This window comes from Sinohyriopsis cumingii, chromosome 4 (assembly GCF_028554795.1).
Source record: "Sinohyriopsis cumingii isolate HCF-2022 chromosome 4, ASM2855479v2, whole genome shotgun sequence".
NCBI classification, from domain to species: domain Eukaryota; kingdom Metazoa; phylum Mollusca; class Bivalvia; order Unionida; family Unionidae; genus Sinohyriopsis; species Sinohyriopsis cumingii.
The window spans coordinates 97,221,147-97,240,623 of NC_142964.1; the positions used below are offsets into that span (position 1 = coordinate 97,221,147).

The 19,477-nt window shown below is 34.8% G+C and overlaps 1 protein-coding gene across 2 annotated transcripts in view; it reads right to left on the reverse strand.

Annotated features, from left to right (window-relative positions):
- LOC149801725 (uncharacterized) overlaps window positions 1-19,477 on the reverse strand; it is a 41,036-nt gene that overhangs the window by 11,818 nt on the left and 9,741 nt on the right. For both annotated transcript variants that reach the window (XM_089956030.1, XM_089956031.1), the window contains exons 3-6: window positions 16,800-16,951; window positions 12,190-12,345; window positions 9,592-9,668; window positions 5,200-5,626 (exon numbers count right to left, since the gene is read on the reverse strand). In XM_089956030.1, the coding sequence (XP_089812156.1) occupies window positions 5,200-5,626; window positions 9,592-9,668; window positions 12,190-12,345; window positions 16,800-16,951 (812 nt within the window). The remainder of the gene's footprint in view (window positions 1-5,199; window positions 5,627-9,591; window positions 9,669-12,189; window positions 12,346-16,799; window positions 16,952-19,477) is intronic.

Here is a 19,477-nt window from a genome sequence, read left to right on the forward strand (position 1 = left end):
AAAGAATTCCCAAGAATTCAAGACCATTTTCTCTTCCTTTGAACTGCTGAGTGTTGAAGATATCTCTGACATTCTCCAGTAGTAACAAAATTTTCAAATTAGCTGATGTCCTGACCATGTTCATTTAGGACCAGGTAGTAGAATTTTAGTGAAAAATCCAATGTAAATATAACCATGCAATCAGGGAGAGTTGTGAAAGCAAGATTGTCAACATGGCCATTATGTCACTTGTACTGAATATAAAATTGGCACCATTTTCATTAAGAAATATGTCTGTGAAAACCAAAATGTTGACATGGCCATCCATTTGCAAGAAGTAGAAATAAAACTTTTTCAAAATAGCCACTGTAATGGCCATACTTATCATCAGCTTGCATCATTTCCATTTAGGACCAATTAGATACCAAAAGAACTGTTCTGATGAAAACCCCATGTCAAAATCAATTTCCTTTCAGAGCAGAGAGAACAAGATTTGTAAAATGGATACCAAGGTAGCCATATTGGAAATCAGATTGGCACCATTTTAATTTAGGGACAACAAAAGTTGAAAAGATTATCAAGATGGCTGCCATACTGGATATTAGAGTGGCATCATCTCAATTTAAGATCAACTAGGCATCCTAAAAAGACATTTGGTGAAAGTACAGTCTTAATATGACCAGCCAGGATATGTAGTGATAAGCATTTCACATGATAGTCATCATGGTGGACATACTCACGGTCAAAACAGGACCATTTTCATTTAAGACCAACCAGACATATGAAGTCGTTCTGTGAAAACCTCATGTTGATATGACCATCGATTCCAATGGAGTGGCTATAACAAACTTGTCAAAGGAATGGGCAGATAACAGGCCATTCCATAAGCTCTCTATGACCAATGCAGTATTTTTAAAGTTCTTTGTGCAGTACATAGACCTTGAATATATAGACTTGACTATAATGTAAAAGATACCATAAAACTAAGAAACATATATATACTATCCATCTAATTATGATATATAGGTGTACTGACAATAGAACTGCTAATGTAGTATGATATATATGTGCACTGAAGATAGAACAGCTAATTTGGACTCTGGCCTGCCCTACTGTACCTGAAGTATACAATGATGAAATATGTGACCATTCTGACATTACTGTAGATTTGCTGGGTACACAAGAAAATAGCCATGGCTGTTTCTCGAAAGACATTATTGTGAAAGTCCAGATGCCATCAAATTGGGAAACTAAAGCAGTACCATTTTCCATCCCTGTAACTCAAACAGCTTTTATGACATAAAGCAGAAAAAGAAACCTTATGATGTTGAGTTTTGAGTCTGACCTTGCAGATAGGACCAAAATTATGGAAAAGAAAACATCTACTGGCAATACACAAGTATACCATATTACAGTAATTTATCTCAAATGAAGCTTTAACAGCAATGAGACAACAATGTTACTGAAACTTAATATAGTGTCCTTGACCTTGAAACCTGCACCCATGATATGGTGACACACCATAAAGTAATAATACCAATTTTCATCCATTTATCTCCAGCTGATGGAAACAAAATTAAAATGTGATGGAAAATTTGAAATATTGTACCCATAACCTAAACCCTAAAGAGCATCAGTGTCATACATACACACCTTCTAGTAATGATATATAAATATACCAAATTTGATTCCTTGGTATGATTGATTGATTGATTTTATTTTTAACGACGCATCCGCACTGCAAGGCTATTTAGCGCCAAACAAAATGTTATATGTATAATCTTTTAAAAATTATGATAAGTCTCATATCGACCAGCGATATAAAAAAAACAAATAGTTGAAATTAAAATGGTAGGATGGTAACGGTGCAAAATAAAGCTTCCCGATCAACGGGAGATGTAAATGTTGTATGTTAATCAAAAATGATGAAAAGGTATTAAAAAGGGACGGAATATATATTGCATAAAACTGCACAAGGTGATAGCATAAAAGTTAGAGCTTAGAGTAAATATTCACTGCTTTCAGGAACTCTATAATACGAGTGATGTTTATAGTGTCAAAAAGTTCCTTCATATCATGCACATTGTAATACTGATCGTGCGTAGGTTGCAGGTCAAAACACTCTATCATAAAGTGCTTAACAGTGAATGGTTCATTGCAAGAAACGCACTCCGGTGGATCTTCACCTTTTAGTACGTGGGAGTGGGTGATATAAGTATGACCAATTCGGATTCTTGCAATGACTACCTCCTCCCTATGCATGGTTCTGTAGGAAGGAGTCCATTCTCCTAGAGTTGGCTTGATTGCATGAAGTTTGTTATTCAATGCATCATTCCATGATGCCTGCCACTTCTGAAGTAGGGACTTTCTGACACTAGATTTAAAATCAGTATACGGTATTTTAAAATCAGATGGTTCTTGAGTAAGGGCCATTTTAGCAGCACGATCTGCTTTTTCGTTACCTTTAATACCAATATGGCTAGGTAACCAACAGTATATTATATTGTGGGAGACACTCAGCTCGGTATTTTTGATAAGTATGTTTTTCAATAATGGATTCTCCAGTTTTCTATTGTGTAGTGACTGGAGTACTGTTAGTGAGTCGGAGAAGATTCCTTGGTATGAAACAGCTCTCAAGGTAAAGAGGGAAAAAAAAAGTGTGCTGGCAAACTACTGGCCTGTTACCTTGACAGTGACACAATATCTAATAAAAATATACCAGCCAATATGTTTCATCCCTTTATCTCATGTGACACCAAAATTATTGAGCATAAAAGTATTATAGAACTTTAAAATACTGACCTTTGTCCTTGACCCTGATGATAGCACATGCGCTATAGAATGCACCTTGACAATGAAGATAGCACTAGCACCACCAATGTGGTATGTGGTATGTGACATGATTTCTAATTACATTGTTTAACTTGACCAAGTTTCCTCACTTATCTTAAATGGCTTTAGTACTATATGGTAGAAAGTAAACTGAGATAGAAAATTTCAAATAGTCATCAGTGACCTTGACCCAAAAATTAGGACCCCCAATGTAGTAAATAACACATCTCCTAAAGATGATGTATTACTAAAACCAAGTTTAAACCCAAAATTTTAAATGGCTGATAGGCTTTTGTGATTGGCTTTCACTGTGGTATACAACACACCTTCTGATGATGATTTTATTAAGGATATCAAGTTCACCTCAAAACTGCTTTAACAAATACAGAAGTAACATGGATGGATACATTGACAGATGGATACAAATGTCATAGAATGCAAACAAATGTGTGATGAGAATGTAAAATATTGACCTGTGGTCTTATCTTGAAAACAGGACTAAAATATAGTACAGAATAATCTTTTGATGATGGTATGTATGTTTACCAACTGACTTCAAAGTTACCGAGAAAGTGTGATAGATTTTAAAAAATGGATATATGTATAAATGTACAGACAGAAAATTGAAAGTTTTTTCACGCACTATAAGTCTTGGAATACCTTCAAAAATTTATTATTATTATGCATTGCATCTCAAAATATCATAAACTGCTATCATAAAGCTCAAAAACATATTTAAAGGTTCAGTATTTGAAACAGTGACGGTAAACATTATGTTCCACTGAAAAGTTTGTCAATTACATGTAGAATTTAACTCTAGTACAGTTGCACAGACTTCAGTTCCAAACCCTACGCAGATTAATGGCTTGTTGCTATCTCACAACCTCATGTAATTCTTGGAAATTGTTTCTATTTCACACAACAACGGCAGTATATATCCCGCCACGAGACATTCTCAAATTGGCATGCTATGTCCAATAAACATAATTGTGTCCCTTCCTGCTTTTATTCACATGAATCTGAATATTCCATTTTATTCTTCTGTATTGATTATTAACACTTTTTAAGAGGCTAAGTTTCCCTTTTGTCTTCAAAATGCATCGCGCTTGCTGGACGCCATTAAAAAAAATTATATAATCAAGTTTGATCATACAGATGCTTTGCACGGAAATATATGAGCAGTTTAAAGCATCTGAGGTACTGCTGTAAAGTTGGTCTGGTTTCCTGACTAATTCCACTAGCTCTCATATGAAGCCTGGATCGAAATAAAACATTGATGAACCAATTAGACCAACCTTTACCAGCAGTATCAGATGCTTTCAAATGCTCATACTATTTCGTGAACAGATCTGAATGATCAAACATTGATTATCATATTTTTTTTATGGCCGTAGCAAGGCGATGCATTTTGACAAGGGAACTTAGCTCTTAAAAAGTGTTATCCGTAAATGTATGCTATAAGTGGGACACCAAAATTCTATATTTTTAAATGCATATATATCTTGGAACATGAAAAAGATATTTATCTGTTCATTTCCCAAGATATGCAGTCATTACAGTATTTTCAATCTTCAGCAATCATGAAAAATTATTTAGCTGTTATATTTTTTTTTAACTTAGAATTCATTAGAGTTAGCTGGTGCAGCAGCAGTCGGCTTGCTTCTGCTGGAAGGACAGTTTCAGGAATTTGGTTGATAGTCACCTCTGCTTCTGCACTAAAACCCATTCTAGATAAAAGTTTCCTGGCACAATGAAACTGCACTACCTCTGCTTTTAAAATAACATCATAATGCCTTACAAATCTGACTGAAGAAATATAACTGTTAATGATTTTAGATAACAAAAATATTTATTAAAGCAATAGATTTTAGATAAAAAAGTTATTAATGCAATATTTACTCATATAGTGTTACTTAGTCAATAAGATGTTTGTGATGCCTTCATACAATGCAAAACAAACAGAGAGGTGTCTAAGATGAATCCTGCATCCAATCAAATTTGGATATAGTCTGGTTACCCTGTCAAAGATGAGAATGTCATCAGAACAGCTAACAGGTCAAGGTCTGTCTGTAATTTCTGATTTTGAGCATACTAGAAATATGACCAATATATCTACACATGGCAACACCCTACCAATGACATTCATTCTAAATGTAACAAAGACCTTCAAGTTGATATATGTATTGATAATGTATTGTAATGTAGGTTGTGTATTGCAATATGTATCAATCAGTAGCACAAGCATAACGTTTCACCTGTAGAAATAATTTAAGTTACACATATGGCTGGTAATCTGATTTGTCAACTGTCCATGTGAATTACTGATCAGATGTAACTGATTAGTAGCTGTCAAAAGATCAATTACAATTAGTAAAAGAGTAAAGATACCTCGTGCTGATCTTTTCTTGATCTTTGTTTCTTTATTTTCAGCAGTGTCTCCATCAGGATTAACATCGTTTTGAAGACCATTCTTGTTCACTTTCTGCGATGACTTCTGCTTCAATCCTGCTCCTTTCACAATGACTTTGACTGTACTTCTGGTGACCCTTGTCCCATCTGTAGGATAATCGGACAACTTCAAATCTGTCAAGCTGGTATGTTCACTGACTTTTAAATCAGACACAGCATTCACATTCTTTTCTTCAACAATATCCTTTTCTAACTTTATTTTTCTCTTCCTTGATTCCTTTTTATCTTCTTCTACATGGGGAACACCAACATTGCCTTTAGCTGCAGAATTTATTTTTTTGGACTTCACCATTATTTCTTTCAGATCTTCATTCTCACTTATACTCTTTTCTTCCAATTTAATTTTCTAAAACAACAAAACAATAATGTTGCTAATATTACTACTACTACTAATAATAATATTAATAATAATAATAATTAATTACATCAACCAATAGTTAAAAACACTGTTAAAATACAGCCTATCACTTTCGTATATCTCTTCCATGATAGTCACAGACAAAAAACTAAACAAAATAGCAGTAAATAGATTTAAGTGTATGCTAACAGATACGGATACACTGCTCCCTCATTTTAGCTCACCTGTGTAACTCAAGAACCGATTTATAATACAAAGCTGGTGTGGATCCCATTTTTATCTTAGAGAAAATACCAAAAACAACAGGTCCTCTGTCATTGAACATGAATCATATTGTGATCAAAATTGGTAAATGAAACCTTAATATATTGATTTTTATATCATCAGTAAGGCAGTTACTGCCTCGAAATATGGAATCAACATCATGATATTCACAACATTTAATAGGAGTCATATATACTGTAAGATTTTCTTTCTAAAAATTCTCAGTATATTGTAAACAACAATACATGATGAAATATCGATAAATTAAAACGTTTGTAATGCTGACTGATGCCAACAATTTAGGAAATATATATCAATTACATAAATCATGTCAATTAAAATTCATGTTTCAGTGTAATCATCATAAAATGCCCTCTTCTAATCAGATGTGAACAGTGTTAATCAGCCACCACAGCTATGACAATGAGCAGCAGAAAACCTAATTAGTGCAGATTGTTTTCAGATATGTGAAGTATTTTTTGCATTGTTACAATTAATCAAAAGTAGACTGAATTTGTATTATCAAGTTAATTATATCTTTTGTGTTAAATCAAGTCAAGGAGTTGAATAAAATTCAGTAAAAGACATGCAACCCTACCTGTGCAAGATCTAGAGTTCATTGTCATGTATTTTATTTCACCATTCAAACACTGTTTTAAATATTCTTATGTAACTAACGTAATTAAAGTATCTAACATTAATCAGTGACTTGTCTTAACCATTCACAAATGAGATCAGAGTTAGCAAGAGAACCAAGCATATTCAGTATTCTAATTTCATAGATAGTGGCAATTGTGATGAAAAGGATCCAAAGTTTGTAGTGAGCAAAAAATTCCTGAACTGGCACTCAAAGGCGTACTCAACAATTATAAGAATATTTGTATGCAATGAAGTTACAACCTACATATCTTACCAAAGAGCAATAGAAATTATGTGTTCTCTAAACAACTGTTGGTCTTTCTTGGTAATCTTGTCTTGATCAAAGTCAACAATAAATCAAAACATAACTGAATTCACATGCAAAAAGCAGTGATGTAATACACCATGTTTTCACTGGTACACTTGATGTGCCTTGAAGCATCTTGCACTAATGATTTTAACAATCTTTCACAAATAAGTTACCATGAAAATAAAGGTAAAGTGAACAAGTTCATTAAAAAATGACTAATTGAGAAGTATTGCCAACTTGATTATAATCATTGAACCCACTCCCACACCCACTTTTGATGTCCCTCACTTTCTTAATTTTTTAGAGGCATCTCACTTGTTCTGTGGTCTATGTTTTTGGACCCCATTGTGTACAAGTTATTGAGGGACAGGTGTATTTAGACACTGCAGTCAGCATGACATCCTTTTTCATTATAGGACAATTATACTAAATATTCTTTCAATATGCACAAATGATTGCATTTAGTGCCAAGACAATTAGAGTGAAGTGCCTTGCCCAAGGACATGCCACAGTAGCTGACATAAGCTGGTCCAGTGGTAGGATTCAAACCAGCACCCTTTCAGTCACACATCTGGCATTCTATCCACTGAGCCACAGTGGTTCCTGCCTCCATTAATCCTCTTCTTGCAACATTTGGGAGAGGACACTTGGCAAATTCTATATCCTTGAGCCCTGTGGAGATTGCCATAAATTAGGGGATGGGGCCAGCAATTCTTATAACAAAGGATCCAATTACTGTATGAAACAAATTAAGAAGAACAATAAACAGAACTGCTAATATGAACATAAAGTTTTCTTTGGCTTTACGTCACTTAATGTTTATAACTGTTACATAAATAAAATAAAATAACCAACACTACATGTAAACAAGCTATCAGTTTACTATCAAATAACCAACACTACATGTAAACAACCTATCCCTGTCTACCATCAAATAACCAACACTACATGTAAACAAGCTATCCCTGTCTACTATCAAATAACCAACACTACATGTAAACAAGCTATCCATGTCTACTATCAAATAACCAACACTACATGTAAACAAGCTATCCCTGTTTATTATCAAATAACCAACACTTCATGCAAACAAGCTATCAGTCTACTATCAAATAACCAACATTACATGTAAACAACCTATCCCTGTCTACTATCAAATAACCAACATTACTTGTATACAAACTATCCCTGTCTACTATCAAATAACCAACATTACATGTAAACAAGCTATCCCTGTCTACTATCAAATAACCAACACTACATGTAAACAAGCTATCAGTCTACTATCAAATAACCAACACTGCATGTAAACAAGCTATCACTGTCTACTATCAAATAACCAACACTACATGTAAACAAGGGGCCGCGAGTGGACGGGTGGTCTAAAGTGCTCTCTGTTACGGATCACTGCCATCTCACCTCTGTCTGCGTTAGGTTCGAGTCTCGGATTCGGCCAATGTGGGTATGTGAGAAAGCTTGCCAGTAGCTTCTTGAGGGTCAGTGGTTCTTTCTGGGGATTTCCCGGGTTCTTACTCCACCATTATTACTGGCTGCCATGTATAGCCTATCGTGTGCTGAAAAATGGCATTAAACCCTACAACAACAACAACAACAACTACATGTAAACAAGCTATCCCTGTCTACTATCAAATAACCAACACTACATGTAAACAAGCTATCCCTGTCTACTATCAAATAACCAACATTACATGTAAACAAGCTATCCCTGTATACTATAAAAAAACCAACATTACATGTAAACAAGCTATCCCTGTCTACTCTCAAATATCCAACATTACATGTAAAGAAGCTATCCGTCTACTATCAAATAACCAACATTACATGTAAACAAGCTATCTCTGTCTACTATCGAATAACCAACACTACATGTAAACAAGCTATCAATGTCTACTATCAAATAACTAACACTACATGTAAACAAGCTACCCCTGTCTACTATCAAATAACCAACATTACATATAAACAAGCTATCCCTGTCTACTATCAAATAACCAACATTACATGTAAACAAGCTAACCCTGTCTACTATCAAATAACCAACATTACATGTAAACAAGCTATCCCTGTCTACTATCAAAAAACCAACATTACATGTAAACAAGCTATCAATGTCTACTATCAAATAACCAACAATACATGTAAGCAAGCTATAAATGTCTACTATCAAATAACCAACACTACATGTAAACAAGCTATCCCGGTCTACTATCAAATAACCAACATTACATGTAAACAAGCTATCCGTCTACTATCAAATAACCAACATTACATGTAAACAAGCTATCCCTGTCTACTATCAAAAAACCAACATTACATGTAAACAAGCTATCCCTGTCTACTATCAAATAACCAACATTACATGTAAACAAGCTATCAATGTCTACTATCAAATAACCAACAATACATGTAAACAAGCTATAAATGTCTACTATCAAATAACCAACACTACAAGTAAACAAGCTATCCCTGTCTGCTATCAAATAACCAACATTACATGTAAACAAGCTATCCCTGTCTACTATCAAATAACCAACACTACATGTAAACAAGCTACCTGTCTACTATCAAATAACCAACATTACATGTAAACAAGCTATCCCTGTCTACTATCAAATAACCAACACTACATGTAAACAAGCTACCTGTCTACTATCAAATAACCAACACTACATGTAAACAAGCTATCCCTGTCCACTATCTGATAGATGAATTATGTTACCTTTATTTCTGCCTGATCTTCCATTTTCATGTTCTTTTTGCTTTTGGGGGATTGTTTCTTGCCTCTACCTTTTACTTCTAGCAAAAAATTCAAAAAACATTAGTAACTAATGATGCTTTGATAGATCAAAAACTATAATGAAAGAAGTTCCATATCATTCAGTGAAGATGGTTTCTGAAATGAAGGAAAACTGGTGGCACCTCGCAATTAATCACAATTTCAGGCAGTAAAGCATCAGTTCCTTTAATGGCTGAAAAGAAATTCCAGGATTTCCCATATGACCATTTTGTTGTTTTAATTGCTGAGTGCTGAAACTATCTCTGAAATTCTCCAGTGGTAAGATTTTTTCCTTCAAATTAACCAATGTGGCAGCCATAATTGGACACAAGATCAGCACCATATTTATTTAAGACAAAATAGACACCATTGGAAGACTTCTGGCGACAACACCACGACCATCCATTCTTGGGAAGTAGCGACACTTTCAACATGTTCATTATGACAGCTATATTTGTGGTCTGGTTATCATCATTTTCATTCATGATCAAAGGCAATGATGCTCTGCTGTCCCAAACGAATTCCCAAGAATTCAAGACCATTTTCTCTTCCTTTGAACTGCTGAGTGTTGAAAATAACTCTGACATTCTCCAGCAGTAACAAGATTTTCAAAATTAGCTGATGTCCTGACCATGTTCTTTTAGGACCAGGTAGTAGAAGTCTTTTAGTGAAAAATCGATGTAAATATAACCATGCAATCAGGGAGAGTTGTGAAAGCAAGATTTTCAGCATGGCCATCATGGCACTTGTACTGACCAGCCAGGATATGTAGTAATAAGCATTTCACATGATAGTCATCATGGTGGACATACTCGAGGTCAAAACAGCACCATTTTCATTTACGACCAACCAGACATATGAAGTCGTTCTGTGAAAACCTCATGTTGATTTGACCATCAATTCCAATAGACTGACTATAACAAACTTGTCAAAGGAACGGACAGACAACAGGCCATTCCATAAGCACTCTATGACCAATGCAGTTTTTTTAAAAGTTCTTTGTGCAGTACATAGACCTTGAATATATAGACTTGACTATAATGTAAAAGATACCATCAAACTAAGAAACATATATATACTGGGTACTATCCATCTAATTAAGATATATAGGTGTATTGACAATAGAACTGCTAATGTAGTACACAACACAATCGCCTAATTATGATATATATGTGCATTTACGATAGAACTGCCATGGCTGTTTTTCAAAGGACATTAGTGTAAAAGTCCTGATGCCATCAAATTGAGAAACTGAAGTGGTACCATAATTCCATCCCTGATAGGACCAAAATTATGGAAAAGAAAACATCTACTGGCAATACACAAGTATACCATATTACAGTAATTTATCTCAAATGACTCTAACAGCAATGAGACAACAATGTTACTGAAACCTAATATAGTGTCCTTGACCTTGAAACCTGCACCCATGATATGGTGACACACCATAAAGTAATAATACCAATTTTCATCCATTTATCTCCAGCTGATGGAAACAAAATTAAAATGTGATGGAAAATTTGAAATATTGTACCCATAACCTAAACCCTAAAGAGCATCAGAGTCATACATACACACCTTCTAGTAATGATATATAAATATACCAAATTTTATTCCTTGGTATGAAACAGCTCTAAAGGTAAAGAGGGGAAAGAAATGTGTGCTGGCAAACTACTGGCCTGTTACCTTGACAGTGACAGAACTTCTAATAAAAATACCCCAGACAATATGTTTCATCCCTTTATCTCATGTGACTCCAAAGTTATTGAGCAGAAAAGTGTTATGGAACTTTAAATTACTGACCTTTGTCCTTGACCCTGATGATAGCACATGCACTATAGAACGCACCTTGACAATGAAGATAGCACTAGCACCAACAATGTGGTATGTGAGATGATTTCTAATTACATTCTTTAACTTGACCAAGTTTCCTCACTTATCTTAAATGGCTTTAGTACTATATGGTAGAAAGTAAAGTGAGATGGAAAATTTCAAATACTGACCAGTGGCCTTGACCCAAAAATAAGGACCCCCAATGTAGTAAATAACACACCTCCTAAAGATGACGTATTATTAAAACCAAGTTTGAACCCTAAATTTTAAATGGCTTATAGACTTCTGTCATTGGCTTTCACTGTGGTATACAACACACCTTCTTATCATGATTTTATTATGGATATCAAGTTCACCTCAAAACTGCTTTAACAAATACAGAAGTAACATGGATGGATACGTTGATAGATGGATACAAATGTTATAGAGTGGAAACAAATGTATGATGGGAATGTAAATATTGACCTATGGTCTTATCTTGAAAACTAAAATATAGTATGGAATAATCTTCTAATGATGGTATGTATGGTTTACCAAGTTTAATCTCAAATGGATTGAAAGTTACGGAGCTAAAACAAAAGTGTGATAGACAAAAGAAGGAACATCTCACAATCGGAACTGATTTCAAAGTTAGTGAGAAAGTGTGATAGATTTTTAAAAATGTATATATGTATAAATGTAAAGACAGAAAATTGACAGACTATGCACCTTTTGGGGCCATCGGTCCTGCTGGGCCAGAATACCAGATGGTCCTTTTGTTGTGGTCAGCCCTATTCTTCATGTTGGGCTGGCAATAACACTGTAGCCATTTCTCAAATACAGAATAACTCTTGCCTCTTTCTTCAGGGTCGTAGCTTTTCCCTCCTGAAACAGACATTTAGTGTAAACCACAGCTGTTGAAGAATATAAGAACATAAATTAAGAAACAACAAAGTTAACAATACCATAAATTTAAAGCCATAAAAATCTGTTTTGCAACCCAAACACATTCCAGATTTTGACAAGTAAATGAACATGCTACTTGCCAGAATTGTAAACAAAAAAGTTTTGAATTTTTTTCCAGTCTTGCTTACAGCATGCTAAATCAACAAAAGGTACATGGCTATATTTGAAGGTACATGGCTATATCTGAAGAAGGTACAAGGCTATATTTGAAGAAAGTACATGGCTATATTTGAAGAAGGTACATGGCTACATTTGAAGAAGGTACATAGCTATATTTGAAGAAGGTACATGGCTATATTTGAAGAAGGTACAAGGCTATATTTGAAGAAGGTACATGGCTATATTTGAAGAAGGTACAAGGCTATATTTGAAGAAGGTACATGGCTATATCTGATGAAGGTACATGGCTATATTTGAAGAAGGTACATGGCTATATTTGAAGAAGGTACATGGCTATATTTGAAGAAGGTACAAGGCTATATTTGAAGAAGGTACAAGGCTATATTTGAAGAAGGTACATGGCTATATTTGAAGAAGGTACATGGCTATATTTGAAGGTACATAGCTATATTTGAAGAAGGTACATGGCTATATTTGAAGAAGGTACATGGCTATATCTGAAGAAGGTACATAGCTATATTTGAAGACAGTACACGGCTATATCTGAAGAAGGTACATGACTATATTTGAAGATGTTTCTCTTTGGACCCCAATTTTAATGAATAAATGAAAATTTTGAAAAACTTAATGGCTGTTTGCATTAATGTGTTATTCAACATAAAAGGCACAGTTTTGCATCATTATGTTTATAGACCTCTATTCTATTTTAAATCCAACATTTCAAACAAGGAAAGGTATGCTGGAAACTGCAGAATAAATGCTCAGTTTAGCAGCCTGAAATGCCAAATTATATCACTTCAGGCCTGCTATCCAAGAAAAAAAATAATTGAAGTAGTAACTGTTGAACATTGGTATTTTATTACTGAAACAGAACAGTGACCTTGGTTTCAATGAAATGCTGCATGTGAACTTCAATTACAACATTTACAGTTTATTCCAAACAAGATTTCCTCTAAAAATACAAAGAAACAAATAAATTCCAATATTTGTCAATGAAAAAGTTTTAATATTCTTTTCTTTCTTTTAATCTTCATTTCTCTTGCTTAATTAGATCTTGCGCTCAACATTCTGAAGAGGCACCAGTGGGGATAAAAGTAATGAATATCTGAAAAATGGAACTAAATGCAAAACCTAACATAACACTGAAGCATACAACAGTCATTGTAACCTGCTTTTTCATTGGGTGAGTATACCACATCAGGATGTAGCACCCTTGAAGCTTCTTGACTACATATAATAATGTAAAAGAAAAAACAAGGAGGTGATATCTTTTCCTGACACTAGTTCCCAATCCAAAGAGATTAATGTCTCCTCCAACAAGTAATAAAAATCAGGACTCTAATATGATATGATCATCATCCTCCAACAACCAGAATACTGTCATTCTCTGATCTGAACTAAGACTGAACAGGTCGCAATGCATAAATGTCCCCATTATGTGACACTTATCAAAGTAAAACAAGTAGGAGGTACCATGAAACTGTCAGCTTTCATGACATCATCCAATGAAGATTGATTCATAGGTCCCATTAGCTGTCAACTTTCATGACATCATCCAATCAAGATTGATTCATAGGTCCCAATAGTTGTCAGCTATCATGACATCATCCAATCAAGATTGATTCATAGGTCCCAATAGCTGTCAGCTTTCATGACATCATCCAATGATGATTGATTCATAGGTCCCAAAAGATGGCAACAGCACAGAAGCCCAAAACTCTGATTATCTTGAAAGAAATAAGCTCCTTGAATAGTCTAAACATTTCAAGATGCTGAAATATCACAGGAACCTTTGAGAGGGAGAAAATGATCCTCTTGACCCTTTATTTTCCTTTTTGAATTAAAAAGAAACAAAAGCTCTACCTGGGCAAAACATTCCATCTCCAGAAAAGGAATGACTGAGATGGGATTTCAATTAAAACTGGAGAGACTGAATGTAGCTAATTCTTGCCCTCCCCACCCCACCCCAAAAAAAACAAGTTCACAAGAAGAGAGAATCAGAGTAACCATTGAACTATATACAACCCATTAACACTTACATGAATTTCTCTCCCCATGCCTCACCATCAGAAGGAAGAGAAGGAAGACTGTTTTAAGGGTTCAGTTGCCAAATAAAGCTTCATTGAAGAGAAAAAGAAGAAATACTGCAAATATGGTTGTTTTCCATAAAATCTGGATACTGGCTTGTCCATGTTTGATTCGGATCCAGGTTTAATATTAGATTTAGTGGAATTTGTCAGAGAACTAGACTTACATTATTAGAGTATCTCAGGTGCTTTAAAATGTGCATATTATAGGGCATTCAGTCTGAAGTGCAAGAGTTTTCAAAACGGGTGGAAAATTGCCTGTTATATTTCAACAAATATCCAACGTTCAAAATGTACAATGATATGCATTTGTCTGCAAATATTAAGCAAAATGTCTTCAAACCAATGAACAACCAAATCATTTCTAAATTATGAACTTACATCATTGCCGAATCTTTCTGAATAACTGAATGAAGCAAACAACTGAATGGACTTGGACTTCTGGAACTTCATTCCCACACAAACAAAATTCTGAGAACAAATCACATCTGAATTCTCATTGTGAATTATGCCTAGATGAGTCACAGTCTACCAACAGAAAGATAAGTTGTTAGTCCAAAGGCCTTTGAAATTCATCCATGAGTCACAGTCTACCAACAGAAAGACAAGTTGTTAACCCAATGAGTCACACTCTACCAACAGAAAGACAAGTTGTTAACCCAATGAATCACACTCTACCAACATAAAGACAAGTTGTTAGCCCAATGAGTCACACTCTACCAACAGAAAGACAAGTTTTTAGCCCAATGAGTCACACTCTACCAACAGAAAGACAAGTTGTTAGCCCAATGAGTCACACTCTACCAACATAAAGACAAGTTGTTTGCCAAATGAGTCATTCTACCAACAGAAAAACAAGTTGTTAACACAATGAGTCACAGTCTACCAACAGAAAGACAAGTTGTTAGCCCAATGAGTCACACTCTACCAACAGAAAGACAAGTTGTTAGCCCAATCAGTCACACTCTACCAACAGAAAGACAAGTTGTTAGCCCAATAAGTCACACTCTACCAACTGAAAGACAAGTTGTTAGCCCAATGAGTCACACTCTACCAACAGAAAGACAAGTTGTTAGCCCAATGAGTCACAGTCTACCAACAGAAAGACAAGTTGTTAGCCCAAGGGCCTTTGAAACTCATCCATCAGATCTTTCTATCTCACCAACTCTCCTAAACAAATCAATTATGTTTGGTTTCAATATGACTCAGTGCTGCTGCACTAAAGATACTTCACAAATGGCTGATTATTGGATGAATTTGCTATACCCCTCTTGGAGAAAGTTCAACTGTAACACCCTGACAATTACTGCAACACAAGAGCAGACCTTGATCATAAAGTACTGGTATTCAAACAATAGTCTCAAGAAGTATAGGACCCATTTCAGATCATGGACAAAAGATTAAAATGACAATGACTTGATCAGCCTTAACTTTTAAAAACAAAAAATTAATAAAATCATACACTGGGTTTGACAAATCATGGGAACCACAGATAATCTGTGATCTTTCCCCCAATGTGTTCTGAAGTTGCATGACACTGTAATTTTGTAAGAAATTCGAAATCACAATGCCTATCAGCACCTCTATGCCAGATATGACTTATGCTATGAAAATGTTAAGTGCCCACAACAGTGAGAAGTCAATGGATATGGAGGACAAGATTCCATTTGTTGGAAGATTCCAATGGTATCAGATGGGAATAATCCCCTTGGACAGGGAATATGCACCAGAAAAGAAATATAGCAATTCCATAAAAGCAGGCAACATATTACTACAATTATATCCACAGACTTAACATTAACAATGGAGCATATAAAGATCTCTGTGAGATGCATTACCCAAGGTTGAGTAGTACCCCAAATGATGAATGCACCCATGAAGCTCCATAACTGTACATATAATAATGTCAGAAAAAATGGAACCAAATGCAAAACCTACCATGATCATGAAAGACTGAAAGGTATGAGCTGTATTTCCTTGTAGTGCGTAGTTATTCTCACAATAAACATTGCACTCATTAGGTTTCATGACTCTGCATTATACTGCATCAGAACAATGTAGCTAAACACTAAACCTTTATGCTGACATCCATGCCAACAACACTGTTGGAAAAATGATGCCTATGCTAAGCCTATGTTTGTCTGGGGAACAACAAGCATAAATAACCTAGATTAATAACTTCCAAGGGAACCAGATTGCACAGCTGAAGAAAGTCTGGGCCTTCTATTTTTATCTTTGGCTGGTCTGTGTCATCAGCAGTCTTTGCAACAAGAGGCTCAAGAACAGATCTGGCACTCACAAATGGAGGAATCTTCAATCTGAAAGCATATACATAAATCAAAATGTCATAGACAACACTGAATAAACTTGGGTCATATTTTTAATCATTTTCCAGGAGTAAAACAAATATGGTTAAATTACAAAAAATCATAAAGACTTACAATATGAAATAACATCCTCTGTATTACTCATTCACTTAAGAAAAACCAACTACTCCATCACACATGTGTGTAGTAGAATCTAAAATTTCGTCCAAATGATGTTTAGTGAACACCAGTATTTTAACATTTCATAAATTCTTTAGTCTGCAGGCAAAAATATAAAAGTACCTAAAGTAATATTTTTTTTTGATTTCCTTTCTTGCCCAAAACCAATTTCAAACCAAGATGTACACATGTTAATTTCTGTGATAAATGTTCATCTGGAATTCAATAGGTGTCAAATTTGTTATTTGCATCAGCAGGATATAAATCAAATGGAGGCTCTGCATGGTAATCACAGAATCAGTCTAAGGCTTTGCATGGTAATCACTGTATTAGTCTAAGGCTTGCATGGTAATCAGAAATCATTGCATCAGTCAAAAGCTTTGAATGGTAATCACTGCATCAGTCAAAAGCTTTGCATGGTAATCACTGTATCAGTCTAAGGCTTTGCATGGTAATCATTTTATAGTATAAGGCTTTGCATGGTAATCACTAACAGTCTAAGGCTTTGCATGGTAATCACTATCAGTCTAAGGCTCTGCATGGTAATCACTAACAGTCTAAGGCTTTGCATGGCAATCATTGCACCAGTCTAGTGAATTGATGCATAAACAAATATTCTCAATGAATTAATGGTTTAATAAATTTAGATCAGAAAAGTGAATGTAAATTTTTTTAAAAGACTAACTTGCTAACATTTTGCTTTTAGGAATAAAACATTTAATGTCAGTGGTAATCTAGCATGTCTTTCAAGAAACCATTCCTTGTACAAAATCCCATGCAAAGAATGGAAAATGTAATGGATTTTAGCTAGTGAGTTCCTCACTAAGCACAATAGCCACAGGAACCAAATAGCTGTAGACTAGTTATACTTGTAATTGAAAGGATGGTCTCTATGTGCCTTATGCTACTTAGCTAAAATTCTAGGTGATGTCCACTTGAACACCAAACCTAAATAAGGTGCTTCAAGGACCCTGGATCAAAAAGAAAACATTGTGGGGAATACTGGCCACAAATGAAATACAGTTTTTCATTTGAAGTCATCTCCAAAAGGAAAAGGCTAAATGGAAATAGCTCATACTCATAAAAGACTATTTTATAGGTCCAAAAGGTATTTCTAGTCATTTTTCAACCCATTAATTTGAGAACAGCAAATAGAGTTAACAGAGCATATTACATTATCCATGAATTAACAGAATTTATATGTATACAACTGAAATCAAAAGTCCTTACATACAAAGGTTCCAATTACTTGGGAAATTCCTGTCTCTCTTCCCAAACTTATTAATTACCCCTTACAATCAAAAGCCCACTGGTGTAAAGCCCCTTCAGGCTAAATATTCATTCCACAGATAATATAACAATGATAATGGAAGCCTACACTGCAATGCTGACTTGAATTACCAACTGCTTCACTCGGTGATGATCTTATATACATTTTTCAGTTGCTCGGGCAAACTAACATCTCAATTATCTATTCCCTCATTTCTGCAATATATTTATGACAAGATCATGGTTCTATCAACATATTATGGCTGCCATTTTAAACCCTTTTTAGGTAGCTGCTGTGGGTTAGCTCAGCCAGGAGTAAAAACACATTAGTTTAACACTCCTTGTGAATACAATGGAATACTCAAACAATGCACTAACTGATACAACGATGATATGATTCATCAACAAGAACTTCTTGAAATGACCAATGCAATATTGGAAGAAAAAAAATCTAAATGATACAACGATGATATGATTCGTCAACAAGAACCTCTTGAAATGACCAATGCAATACTGGCCAAAACAAATCTAACAGATACAACCATGATACGATTCATCAACAAGAACTTCTGGAAATGACAGACACACTAATGGCCAAAATAAATCTAATTGATACAACCATGACATGATTCATCAACAAGAACCTCTTGAAATAACCAATGCAATACTGGCCAAAACAAATCTGATACAACCATGATATGATTCATCAACAAGAACCTCTTGAAATGACCAATGCAAAACTGGCCAAAACAAATCTAACTGATACAACCATGATAAGATTCGTAACAAGAACCTCTTAAAATGATCGATGCAATACAGGCCATAAATATCTAACTGATACAACCATGATGTGATTCATCAAGAAGAACCTCTTGAAATGACCAATCCAATACTGGCCATAAATATCTAACTGATACAACCATGATATGATTTGTCAATCAGACCTCTTAAAATGACCAACGCACTACTGGCCAAAAAGAATTTTCAGGAATGCAGTATAAAGCTGTTTCTTTGTAACTGCTTAGTGTTTAAATCATCTAAGGTATTCAATGATATGATTTTCAAAATGGCTGCCATGAGTGACCATAA